Raw genomic sequence first — 13,383 nt, 5'->3', positions numbered from 1 at the left:
CATTCTGATGGCTCTATGTACTTCGGAGATGGACCAATTAAATGACTCAAACCAGAAGCAGGGCTGTGCTCAGAGTCAGAAATGACTCAAGCACAAGCTTAACTTCATTAAGTATTTCAGTATACTCTACAAGTGGCAGCTTTGGAATGCAGTTACCCACATTCTGTCAACCTCAAAACCCAAACTAGCTAAAGAGCATTGGTATATAGCTCTTCCACTAGAAATCCCTGTAAACTATGACTTGCTGAGTTTGCTTTTTAATAAATCTGTTAAAATACAAAAAAAAAAAAAATCTCTCTATTAAGACAACAATTCTCTTTTAAGAACCCTGGAAAGACCTTATGGAACTACTAACTCAACACATTATACAACTACACAAAATCTCAGCATTCCACTTAGGAATGTACAACGATAGAGTAAAAATGTTACACGAGCAAATGTAAAAACTGCTTTGCATTTTTTTTTAATTTTTTTTTTTTTTTTACTTTTTTTAAATCAAAAAAAATCCATGTCTTAAACACTGCATTTCTCCCCGAGACAGAGCTTAAAATGCCCAAGTATAGCAGTGGAAAAAAACTCTGTTGCCTAAAAGGCTTGATGGGTTAGTAGAGTCAGCTTGAAATTTAAGGTCCAGAAGAGAACAGAAACAGAACAGTGTATATTCACTAAGAACAAACACCAGTGATCACACTAAAATTGCTTCAGGAAGTCCCAAAGGATTTTACACTAAGTTCTAATGTTGCCCTGATTTATATTAGTCACTTAGTGAAACAGGAGAGTATCCAAGAGAACTCATAGTTTACATTCTTGACATCTATCTTTGCAGCTTGGTAGTTCACAGACAAGCTTATTTTTTTCAGAATGTTTTTACGACAGGTACAAATAAAATTGTTACTGGCTATCAGCCAACTGCATATAACTTGTGAGCTGTTAACCCATTAACAAATTTTAAAAAACATTGTTCTTGTTAACTTAATTGTGTTCAAACACCAGTATTTGCTTTTGGAAAGGAACAGTCATTCCCTAGAAAGGTATTTTAAACAAATCCATACCATCAATGTCACAACATATCTATCAGGCTTTACGTTTTTAGAAATAAAGACAGTTTAAACCTTTCAGGCACAACTCTTTTAGGCACTGTTTTCTACACTAAGTCAAAAGATGAATGCAAAACTGATTAAGGCAGTTGTATTCTTCTAACCAAAAAGAAACTCCCACCTTCCTAAACTTTTCCCAACTCCAACACTTCAGATCATACTCTTGCCCCCATGGGGCTTTTTTGTTTTTAAATCAAAAGTATTCCTGCTTCCTACTTAAACCTTTAAATCAGATACTGTTTTTAAAAATTCCAACATATTTCTCAACCATTTTCCTCATGCTGCTTAGTGGTTTGAAACATTTTGCTAAGGCTTTTACCATTTCTGAACTAATAATAGTCAAGGCACATGTGTAAGGTATATTGCAGTTCCACAACTTCTTTTATCTATTAATTAAGGAGACTGTGTCAAAATTAAAATTTCACAGAATTTATGAATGCAAAGATTGTTAAAAATCAGACAAATATTTCAAGTTCTTCTGCAGTCTGTTTAATTTTCTTTCTCCATGTCTTGTCAGAATTACCTTAAATATGCTGTCATTTCTTGCTAAATACTTGCCATTTACAGGCCTTGAACTCTGACTGATTAGCAGAACACAAGGAACTCAGGCAGGGAAAAAAAAAAATGAAGAGCTGAAGAAACAGAAGTTCAAGCTTTGGAGCAATTAATTTCTCTGAAGTACTTAAGCTAAACAATCATTTTAAGTTACACTTGGAATAACTCCACATCAGTTTAGACTACAAACTCTTAACTTTTTTTTTTGTATGTTTATTATTTAGTTAACTGTGATAAATTAATCAGTTAAGAGATTAGTTAATCCAGTCACTCTGATCACAAATTGACAGCTTTTCTATTAATCCTAACATTCACTTATAAAAGCAATAAAATCTGCTGCAGTTCCACGTATTTTTCACCTATTTGCTAACAGAGAGAAGCCACCAAGAAGCTGGGAATACTAACCTGTAACCACTGTGCACACCTGACTGCTGCCAGTGAAGGCAACTGCTCCTGGCTCTCTCCCAGAGCCTATTAACAGCTCATGTACGCTACTCTGACACAGAAGATAACAGGTATTTATCTTAACTAGTGTCATCTAGGAAGCCTGGGATGTAAGCCAAATTCCAAGAAACAGGCCTAGAGTTAGTATTTGAAGTGACCACTAGCGCTCTCTAACCTCACCAGAAATTACAAATATACAACCCATTTCAATTTAGTCCATTTAAACACAAGGAAAAGACACCACACACAACAGCTGCATGCTCAGAGATAACTTGTACCCGAAAAACTGTCATACATACAGATTAAAATTCAGGTGGCTACATCAACTACTTACTGGGACATGGACACAAAAACCCAATACAGCTTTTACTTTTTGTCAAAAACTTGCACAGAAGAAGAGAAGAATAGTACAGATATCACTTCTAGTATTTCATAAGCAGGACATCAGCAAGATCACAACTTACTGAGCTAACACTCTGCAAGGTCAGTAGTTGCATTTTAACCTATGAAGACAGCAGTAAAAACTTACAGCTCACATGAAGAAAATGTTTGCAGAATACCAGGATTAGCTAAGCACATGGCCTAAAACATTCTTCCTGACAGACAACAGTTCAGAGTTATAACCAGGCCTAAATTTAACCCAACATAAAGTGGCATAATCTCTTTTATGGCTTTTGTTTTCATGCTCAAGATAATTATGACACTACTGTGTTCCCTATCACAATCAAACTATGACTTGTTTACTGTCTAGTGAACTAAATGGATTTCTTACCTTCAACCCGTGATTCCAAGTACTTATCCAACTCGGCATCTTTTTTCACTGCCTCATCTGAGACCTTAGGAGCATTTGAAAAACAAACTAATACAATACTCATGTTATCACGACTCCCCTATGTGACAAAAAAAATAAGAGAAGTTAGTATCTTTAGTCTTATTCTTCATTTTTCTACTCTAATCACATCTCTACTTTTTCCAAATACAGTACTACAGATAAACCTGGGACAAAAAGAAACCCTGAAAAACCCCTGTATTTTGATCAGTAAGAAGCCCTAAGTGCCCCAACTACACTGCTCACTGGAGTAATTCCACTAATTTTGACTGTATATACTCTTAGTATTGAAGTTTAAATAATTGATGGACTAATCTACATGTCAACCATTTAAAAATAGTATCAATAAAACAGGTCAGAAATCAGATAGCTGTGTAATGTTACCTTAAGCCAAATTGTAAAACAACTCCTGTTGCAAAATGACATGCAGAACACTCTCCAATACTATTAGAATAGCTTAGCTCAAGCAACCAATTTGTTTTAGTTGCAGGGCATTCATTTAAGCCATTACACACATTACAGGTCTGTTTATCAGAATGCACCTGTGTCACAAAGCACCTTGAAGCAAGTATAAAACATAAATGCTTTTATAGCCAAGCTGACCTTACAGACTATCATGTGCTCAGAAATATCACCCAATGGCTTTTTTAGATACTAATTTTAATGGCAGTTCTTTACTAGCATACTCTGATAGCACTTTCTTGCTCATGTTTCATTTTCAAAATTATAGTTCACAGCCAAATTCAAAACCACAATTCTGAGTCTCTTACAAGGGGATACAGCAGAACCATAATTTAAACTACTGGTTTGAAAATCAAATCAACTTTACTTTTTGTGTAGAATTTTAAGTGCCATTAGTCACTGCATATTGTTGCTGTGTAAACCCAAGCTACTGGATAGTTCTAACCATCTATCACAACAAATCCTTCTCCTGAAGCAATTAAGAATTTGACATTAGAATGAATTCCTTCAGAAATACTACTTAGGAGTTAGCCTACATTCCCTTTTGTACCAAGCATATGATGACATCTATCGCTTAGTATTACATGGTACAATCACAGCCTGAAGACATAAGACAACATTCCAGTATTGTTACAGGGATCCAGAATCTGACTTTGGAAAACAAACACGCGGTCAGCGCTCAGTTTTCCTGGAAGTATCTCAGAGTGATCACCCTTTAACAAGGCTGGTTGAGCTCTTGGTCAGAAAAGCCACAGCATTTAAACCAATCATACACTGTATGGTACATGCTGGAATACAACCCTGTTTCTGGAAAAAACACACAACTTACCCTTTAGAGTTACAACTGTGAATTTTAGTATTTTCTTTAAAATTGCACGTTTAGTCTGTGGCCTAACAAAGGAACTCTGTTTGTACTAGCAGGAGTTGCACTTTTCAGGGAACGTTGGAACTAGAATACCTATTTAACATATGTAGACCAATCAGTAGTTGCTCCAAACAAACTAAATTTGAGGAGTGGAAGCAAGCTCAGATGCAAAGGTAGTGTTACCCCATCTAAGCTACAATGAGCTGAGGGCACCACTTCAGATGACAGACAAACAACACCTTGAAGAGGAGATGGTGCCAACACTGGTTTTACACAAAGGATACAAACGCTACCCAACTTCAAGGAACAAAAAAATCCACAGAGTCCCTTGCTCAAAATAGATTAATTTTACAATTTTGTATTTAGAATCAAAGTTTAGAGCTGGAACCACATGCAAGCATTACTTGAGGAAAAAAAACCCCAGCGTTTATTTTTGCAATTGCTATTACCATTCCAAGCATATAGGTTGAGGCTGTATATTCTTCAGCAAGGATATACAGTCAAATGGGTACAGAACTTTAAGGAAAAGAAGCTGAAGAAAAGGAACAGTAGGCCAGGAACAACTGCTAACACTGTACTCATCTAACCAGAAGATAATTTTAGAACAGCTGTTTGGAGAAAACAGTTACATACCTTATGTAAACAAGTGTCCACTACCCAATTGCACACTGTTTCCAGGTCATCTGATACTTCAAGTCTAGACTTTACAAATTCACAGAGCTCTTCATTGCTCATTACATCCCAGATTCCATCACAAGCCAGGATGATAAACTCGTCTTCTTCTGCCCTTAAAATTTCACACACCTCAGGCTCTGGAGAAACAAGTTGTTCTGTAGGGCCTTTACCATCAACACATTTGTAGTCATAGTCCCCCAGAGCTCGAGAAACTGCCAATGAGCCATTAACACGCTGAATCATTACACTGCCTCCTGCATTCTGGATTCGCTCTTTCTCCCTCGGGTTGCAAGGTTTGTGATCCTGTGTTGAAAAACAGACTTGTCCATTCCTATAGAGAACAGCACGCGAATCACCACAGTTGATAAAGTACACATGCTCAGGTGAAATCATAACTCCCACTGCTGTTGAGCCACTTCTGTCCATGCCATTTCTGAGGTCTGAGAAATTGCGCATATACTCATCAATTTTCAAAAAGCCAGTTCTGATTCCACTCTTGACATTTTCCACTGAAGGTTCAAGAGCAGATCCAGGTTTTTCTGTCGCCCTAAAGTCTTCATTGTTAGTGATGTGTTCTAATAAGTGCGTGGAGCAGTAATTTGCAACACGAGATCCCGCATGACCATCATAGACTGCAAAAAAGGACCAGTCCTCTAAGCCATGGGGAATACCTACAACAGCTGTGTGAGCATCTTCCATTTCCACTCTCCATCCCTGCATACTGCTGAGGCCGTAACGCAAGCCATTCCCTGCACCATGAGCATTATGTTTTTCAGTTTTTGGTTTATCCAAAAATGCACCCATGTTTATGCAATATTGAATCTGGAAAACAGAGAAAAGAAGTCTTATTTATAAAGCCACCGTTGCATATAAGCTTTGTTGTCCGCTTCCTGTGTTTCTTCTTTATAAAACAAGTGATAAAGCCATGCACACATGCAAAAGTCAACTATATTGGAGGAAAAAATAATTCATACATGACACAAATGAAGTGTGAATTTACAAACCTCTGTTTGCATTTTTAGTGGTTTTTTGGTGGGGTGCTGTCTTTTTTGAAGAGCTACTTCATCAAAATTAAATGATCTCCATATGAAGGCAGAGTAGTTCACATACCTTTGCAGCCCTGCTGATTTTGTCATCCTCTGCAGAGACTAATTTGTGATGGAAAAACAACAACTATATCACTCCTACTCTCTTTCCAGTTTTACTGTGGCATGAGGAAAATCAATTCATGTTCATAAATAAGAATGGACTGGTCTCACTAGCTTTGCATGTACCATGCTACTTCTCTATTCTTGTAAAGCATGGCAAAATTGTGACCATAGGGGAATACACACCATCTGCCAAAGGAACCAAGGCAGTAATTCCCAATTAAATACAAGAAAACCTCTCACAGGAATCTCTTAACAAATTATACTTGGTCCTTCATAAAACAACATTCAATATTTACTATGGAATCACAGACTGGTTTGGATTGGAAAAAAACTTTAAAGATCATCTGCTTCCAACCCCCCTTGCCATGGGCAAGGACACCTTCCACTAGACCAGACTGCACAAAGGCCCATCCAACCTGGCCTGGAACACTTCCAGGGATGGGGCATCCACGCCCTCTCTGGGCAACCTGTTCCAGTGCCTCACCCTCACAGTAAAGAATTTCTTTTTTATCATTAATCCAAACCTACCCTCTTACAGTTTGAAGCCATTACCCTTGTCCTATCACTACACTGGGCCAATAGTCCTTCTCTAGCCTTCTTGTATGCTATCTCTAGATACTTAAAAGCCTCTATAAAATCTCCCCAGGCTTCTCAACCTCAACTATCAGTCCTCCCTAGAAGACTTTCATGTGCTTACATGGCATTTTAAGTTCAAAGATCTTGATGTTAAAATTTATTCAATTACAAGAGATATGAGCTAAGGGAAGTAAATAATCTACAGAAAGTTAGAAGTTCTTCAGTATTTGGAGACCATCTCCAGAGAGCAAGCTCACAGGTAAAATGAGAATAATCTACACTGAAGCTTTAGAGGACTTCTGAATTCCTCTCCTGTACTAGACTCAGGTGTCTCACATAGACCTGAAAAGCTACCTTGCCCTTTAAGAAGTCAGCAGAGAACGCATTCTTTAATCCACAGACCTCAGAAACTCAGTCCATGCTAAAAGTCATCACCCTATGAAATCCTTGAATTACAGCAAATTTCATCCAAAAAGAACTGGTAAGAATTCTGCCATGACTGATCCCAAGCAGTCACTAGTCTCTGATACAGTAGTACCTACCAAGTCTACAGAGTCATGATAATCTAGTTCTAGTTTAAGAACTTGTTACCAGGCCAGGAAGAGGTTAATTAATCCTTACTTCTGCCATTTCCCTCATCTAAACACATATGAAGGATACACAGGACTACACACAGATAAACCAAACTTCACGCTACCTTCTCTGCTACAATGATCTCCATGCAGTGCTGAGGATCCCCACTATTACAGAGGCCCCAACAGCTTGCTCAGCAGGTTTTTGCAACACTGTGAATGGGTGGGAAGGACACACAATGTGTATCCATCACTGAGATACGTAATCAAAACTTTTCCCAACCCTTTCTCTCAAAACATCTGATTTTGCTTTGAAAACAAACTAATTAATCTATGTCAGAGGGTATCACAAAAGCCAAGCAAGGCAGTGCAACATACCACCACAAACCAGAGTTCTCAGCAACCAATGTTCTCAGTTAAGAGCTGAACAAGTTCCACATAGTTTAATAGTACAACTAACATCAGTCAAGGAGACTTGTGAAAGGATTCTAACAGCTTATGATCACTTATTCACAAATTACACACAATATAAAACTATTTAAAAGCACACAAAACAGTAAACAGTTTTCTTACCAGTAAAACTGTTGTACAGGACTGAAATACTGCCAAGTAACAGATATCCTCCAATACTTCAGACCTTCTATGGGATTCCTTTAAGTATGTCCCTACATGCTTAAAATCACAGATGTGGAAAAATCATGTGACTGAGCGAGGAAAGAGATCAAAACCTATGTAACTGCAAAGGCCTGCGAGCTCAGTGTTGTGTTTATGTATGTAATATGTTTATATATGTAAAATAAAACACACTTCAAAAAAAACCCACCAAATGCATGTGTCACACCTTAGTTTTACCTACTTCATAAGTAGCTTCACTTTTTTACAACTCAGGACCAGAAAAAAAAAGGAAATCACACTATTCAAGATTATATTCTTAATATTCTAAATATCCCATTTAATACTGCAAATAAAGGATGTAGAGATTGACCTGCAGTCAGTAAGTCTAGGAATCAACTTGCATCCTTTGCCTCTTCAGCTTTCATCACACATCTCCAGGAAGAACACAGCACTACCTTCTCTATCCCTTCCATGACAGTGTTGGAAGACAGCTTGGCCTTTTCTCCTCCACACTGGAGAAACTCATATCTCACCTCTCCTCACACACCACATGCTCCAGCCCCTCAGTAACAGAATGGTTCTCTGCTCAGCTTGCTCCTCCATGTCGTGCCTTTCTTGTACTGGGAGGTGAGCAGTCCACACTGTATTCCAGATGCAGCCTCACGACTTCCAAACAGAGGAAAACCATCACTTGTCCCTAGGTGCTGGACACACCTTTTCCAATATGTGCAAAACTTCCCTCACTACAGACACACTGCTCTCAAATGTTCAACTCATTTGCCCTGGTTCTCCACCAGGACCCGTTCCACGGTTCTTTTCGGCAAAGGTCATTCCTAGACCATCATCACCTGGGCTGTATAGAGGGACAAGGTTACTTTACTCCAGGTACATGACTTGATTATAGCTCCTGAGGTTACCATCAGACCTTGGTAGGTCCAGCCTACCAAGATCCGTCTACTGTTAAGGCCTGCCCTCGAGCTAACTGACCATGCCCTCATATCACATATTTTAAGCATGAACACCCTTCCACTGCTCAAGTTTTTAATGAACACTTCATCACACTTCCTATTAGTCAAACCATCTCAACATCTCTTGAGGGCGTTAAGGCATTAAGCCCCAAACATGCTTTGTAGAGCAAGATTTAGTCTCAAGATAAAACACAGTCAGCAGAGGAGCAGACGAAGCACCCACCTGCAAACCAGTAATTCAGTTATGGCTTGTATCAGCATAAACTCAAAAATTCAGTACACCCTTCAGTTTTGAGATTTACTTTCCATAGATCCCATTTTTGTATGAAATTTAATTGCATAACAGATTGGTTTGAGAAAACATATTAATTTCCTTGTGGTAAAAACATTTACCCCACATAAGATTATTAGTTGAAACTTTGAAAATCAGGAAGACCATGTCTACTGTAATTCCCAAAATTTTCTTGGAAATGGAGAAGGCCGTAGTTCTTGTCCATGCTCCACAGACTATTCTTTAAGACACTATATATTACTCAGATCAAAAATGAAACCCTAGGATTCTCTTCTCCTGGTAGTCTTTCCAACTTCTGGAAGAATAAAATAATAATAATCAAGTTTTTTAAAAAATCTATTGCCTTGCAAGGACCAGTAATCACCAAGGCTCAAAGGCATTTGGAATGCCTTTACAGAGAAGAAATTACTTTATAGGAAGAAATTACTGGTCTTTGCCCCTCTCTGGCAACAGAGAAGCTGAATCTGAGCAGGACACTGCTAAAGCACAGGCTCCAGCTGCCTCCCTAGTGCACACTGTTCATCTCTAGCCTTACATGATTAGCTGAGTCATTTCCAAGAGAGTTTAGGGCAACAAGTCTCTAACAAAAGCTGACATTCCTTTCCCAGAGCAAAAATCTAACCCAAGCCTTACTTCTCTGAAGTTCCAACCTAAATTTTTCTCTAATGCTTTCTACCTGAGTCAATTCCTACATGAGGTACTTATCTCATATACAGGCAATATAGGCAACAATTCAGGCTCAGGAAACCAAAGACATCTAACCTTTTGAGGTATAGAGGCATGAAAGCAAAAGTCATGTCCTCTGACATGCAAGAAAAATTCGTGATCAATATCCTTTCTGTCCCAGCTACACAGTGAAGACTCTTTGGTATTAGATCAGCCATACAGTAAAGAGCCTTAAAATCAGATCCGTGCACAAGCTTGTGTCTGCATTTAAAAGACAAACAACCACACCTACTGATTTTCTCCAAAGATCTACTTAAAAGCTGACACATGGTTCTTGCTCAGGTATAGACATTAATGATTTTCTACTGTATCATAAAGGGGAAATAGGCAGCTACTTTAAGGGAAAAGCATGCTCCTTTCTATTTCTATTTATATCTAACAGGCAGAAATATTTTACTTGATGGCTGTCATAAAGGCCAGAGCTGTGCTGACTTGAGCTGGGATAGAGCTAATTGTCTTCCTAGTAGCTGGTATAGAGCTGTGGTTTTGACAGAGTATGAGAATAATGCTGGTAACACACTGAGGTTTTTAGTTGTTGCTAAGTACTGTTAACTATACTAAGTCAAGGACCTGACAGCTCTCATACCCTGCCAGCGAGAAAGCAGGAGGGGCACAAGTTGTGAGGGACACACCCAGGACAGCTGGCCCAAACTGGCCAAAGGGATATTCCATACTATATGACATCATGCTTAATATATAAACAGTGAGGAAAGCTGGCCAGGGCTACTTCTTGGGAACTGGCTGGGCATTGGTCGGTGAGTGATGGGCACCCACATTGTTCCTCACTTGTTTCGTATATTTTAATTCTTTTATTATTACAATTTTCTTTCTCTTCTGTCCCATTAAACTGTTTTTATTGCAACACATGAGTTTTCTCACTTTTATTCTTCTGACTGTCTCTTCCATCTGACTGGGTCAGGGTAGTGAGTGAGCAGTGTGGTACATAGTTGCTGGATGGGGTTGAACCATGACAGTTGTTTTTGGTGCCCAACATAGGGCATAATGGGTTAAGATAATGACCAATCTGACTAGAACGTATCAGAAGAAATTTGTTATAAGTACTCATATTAGTTTAGTCACTGGTCACCATGGTGATGTATTTGCTCTCAAGGTTGGTGTCGTTGTTCCTGAAGCTGCATTATATAATACTTCACTCGTATATTTTGCCCCCCGTGCTGTTTGTCACCCATGGGACCTGAGCTAAGGTTATGTTGCTGCACTCTGTAACATTGGCTTACAATATGACAGAATTGCCGGTCATGAAACTGATCTGGTATTTGTACTCAGCACTGCTGACATCTCCATACTTTGGGAGCCATCTATAGGAAACTACTAAAAATTACAACTTTTACCTCTTCTCCTCAGAGACCTAATCCATGGGGGAGACTGGTACCTCCCTTCATCTTCCCTTTCTCCTCCAGGCTAATTAAAACAGCACTTGGGAATTTTTAATATCCTTGGGATGTTCAAACTAGCATTCCTATTGCTATGTCTTTGAGGTCTTGTTTAAGGATCTACAACTATTTCAGAATGCCACCCAGGGATTTGCCCTGAGGTTGGACAGTGGTAAGTGGCAGGGTGTATGGGATAGTACAGGCAAGTGCCTAGAACAGTGGGCACCTCCAGTGCTTTGGAACTTCAGCCCTGAACAGATGCAAAATCTGGAAAGACTAGTTAAATATTTGGAAAAACTATGCTGCCACCCTGGCAACTCCAGAGAGACAAAACCCACAGCAACGTGCTGCGGCCTGGCCTAGGCCTACTGAGCCATGTTCAATACTATACAGTGCCCTTGAGGGCCAAAAAAGGCCTCTGTATGCGATGGTAAAATGATGGCACAGGGGCTACTACAACCCCAGTGATAAGCACTGTGGTGTAACCAAAGCACCAACTCGTGCCTGTATCAGCCCCTGCTATACAAAAGGAGAGAGATATATGGAGGTGAGCTCATTTAGTGAGGGATGAAGCAGCAAGGCTATCATGAGAAGAAGTGGGGGGAGAGGCAAAAAGCATAAAAGACATAGTTAACCATCTGATCCCTATCCCTGAGTGAGCTGCAACATACGCAAAAAGATTTCAGCCATCATCCAGGCAAGGGCATCACCTGGCTGCTCCAATGCGTGAGTAACAGGGCCAATATCCTGCAATTAGAGGGTAGAGAAACTAAGCAGCTGGGATTCCACTCTACAGAAGAGGGCATTAACAAAGCAACTGGAAAAGGGGCACAAGCCCTCAGCCTCTGGAAGTGACTCCTGTCAGGTATAAAGGAAAGGTATTCCTTCAAGGAAGATGTTATGCCACCCAGGCAAGTCGACCATCATGGATAGAGGCATCCAGTATCTGAGGCAATTAGCCATGCTGGAAGAGATTTATGATGATTTGGACAACGAGCAGTTATCCAAAGACCCAGACAAAGCCAAGTGTACATGACCCATGTGGTGGAAGACTGTATGGGATGCACCACCGTTACACGCCAACTCATTGGCAGTAATGACCTGGAAAGATGGAGAGGGACAAATGGTGAACAAATTGACCAACTCAAATAATATAAACAAAATGCCTCTTCCTCACTATAGGCCTGTATCTTGGCTGAGGACAAGGAAGGCAGATGCACCCTATTCCCCACCTGTATGGACCAGTGTCCCAACTACTGAGAGAGTAAGCATTGACAGCACAGGTCACTCGGTGGTTTTACCTGTGTGACCACAGAGAGGACACAAGGAAGTGGGATGGAAAAATCTGCCTTGACCCTAGAGGCGTAAGTAGGGAAATTGCAAGGAAAAACAATCAAAAGAAGGGATTATTGTAGGACATTGCTGCTCCAGACTATAGTGGGCAGTTCCCCAGACAGACTAGAGGGGCTGCTCTTACTCCTGATCTTCAAGGGGCTTCTGATTCACATTTATAAGAAGTGAATCATGAATACTACAGCAAGGACTAGAGGGGCCCTGCCTCCAGGCAGGTGGAGGAAAGAAACAACTGGATTAACGGACTGTGTGGATTGGATGACCTTGCAGAGCAGACCCACAGGAGTCGAAGGCTCTAGCAAACACTGCTGCACTGGGGCAGGCACCATCTGTGTTTCTGGAGTGACAGGGTAATCCCAACAGCTAATTTTGAGGGAGGCCAAAGTGAGCCTGACTGGGAGCAAGTGGCAAAAGCACTCCATTGTGACTGGCCCTGAGACTCCACTGCATCCTTTGCCTAGACTGTCTCAGGAGTAGTTCAAGGACCCAAAAGGTACTGCTGGGCTTTTGGTAGAGCTGTCTTGGAGGCAGTAGAAATTAAACAGCTGTCTACCTTGCCCCATCTCCTGGAGGACACTTCTGGTGTGGGACTGCTGAGGATCAAAGAACAACAGGTGCCATCACAACAGTGCACTGGCAGCATTACCACACCAACCAAAACACCCTGATACCATCCATAAGTTGAATTATCAAATGGAGAGCCAAGGAGGGATCAGAAGAATTCACTCACTCTCCTACAGACCCATATGGCCAGTACAGACTAACAGGAGACTGTCACGGCCTGAATGAAGCCACACCACCTCCAAGTC

At 40.2% G+C, this 13,383-nt stretch overlaps 1 protein-coding gene across 7 annotated transcripts in view; it reads right to left on the bottom strand.

Moving 5' to 3' along the window:
* The window catches only part of PPM1B (protein phosphatase, Mg2+/Mn2+ dependent 1B), a 61,233-nt gene that overhangs the window by 15,970 nt on the left and 31,880 nt on the right, over positions 1 to 13,383 (bottom strand). For all 7 annotated transcript variants that reach the window (XM_069009743.1, XM_069009740.1, XM_069009747.1 and 4 more), the window contains exons 3-4: positions 4,886 to 5,749; positions 2,869 to 2,986 (exon numbers count right to left, since the gene is read on the bottom strand). In XM_069009743.1, coding sequence (XP_068865844.1) covers positions 2,869 to 2,986; positions 4,886 to 5,731 — 964 coding nt within the window. In that variant the 5' untranslated portion in view covers positions 5,732 to 5,749. The remainder of the gene's footprint in view (positions 1 to 2,868; positions 2,987 to 4,885; positions 5,750 to 13,383) is intronic.

Source organism: Aphelocoma coerulescens, chromosome 3, assembly GCF_041296385.1.
Source record: "Aphelocoma coerulescens isolate FSJ_1873_10779 chromosome 3, UR_Acoe_1.0, whole genome shotgun sequence".
NCBI lineage: Eukaryota > Metazoa > Chordata > Aves > Passeriformes > Corvidae > Aphelocoma > Aphelocoma coerulescens.
The sequence above is the reverse complement of the archived record's forward strand: the minus strand, read 5'-3'. Positions and strand labels throughout refer to the sequence as shown.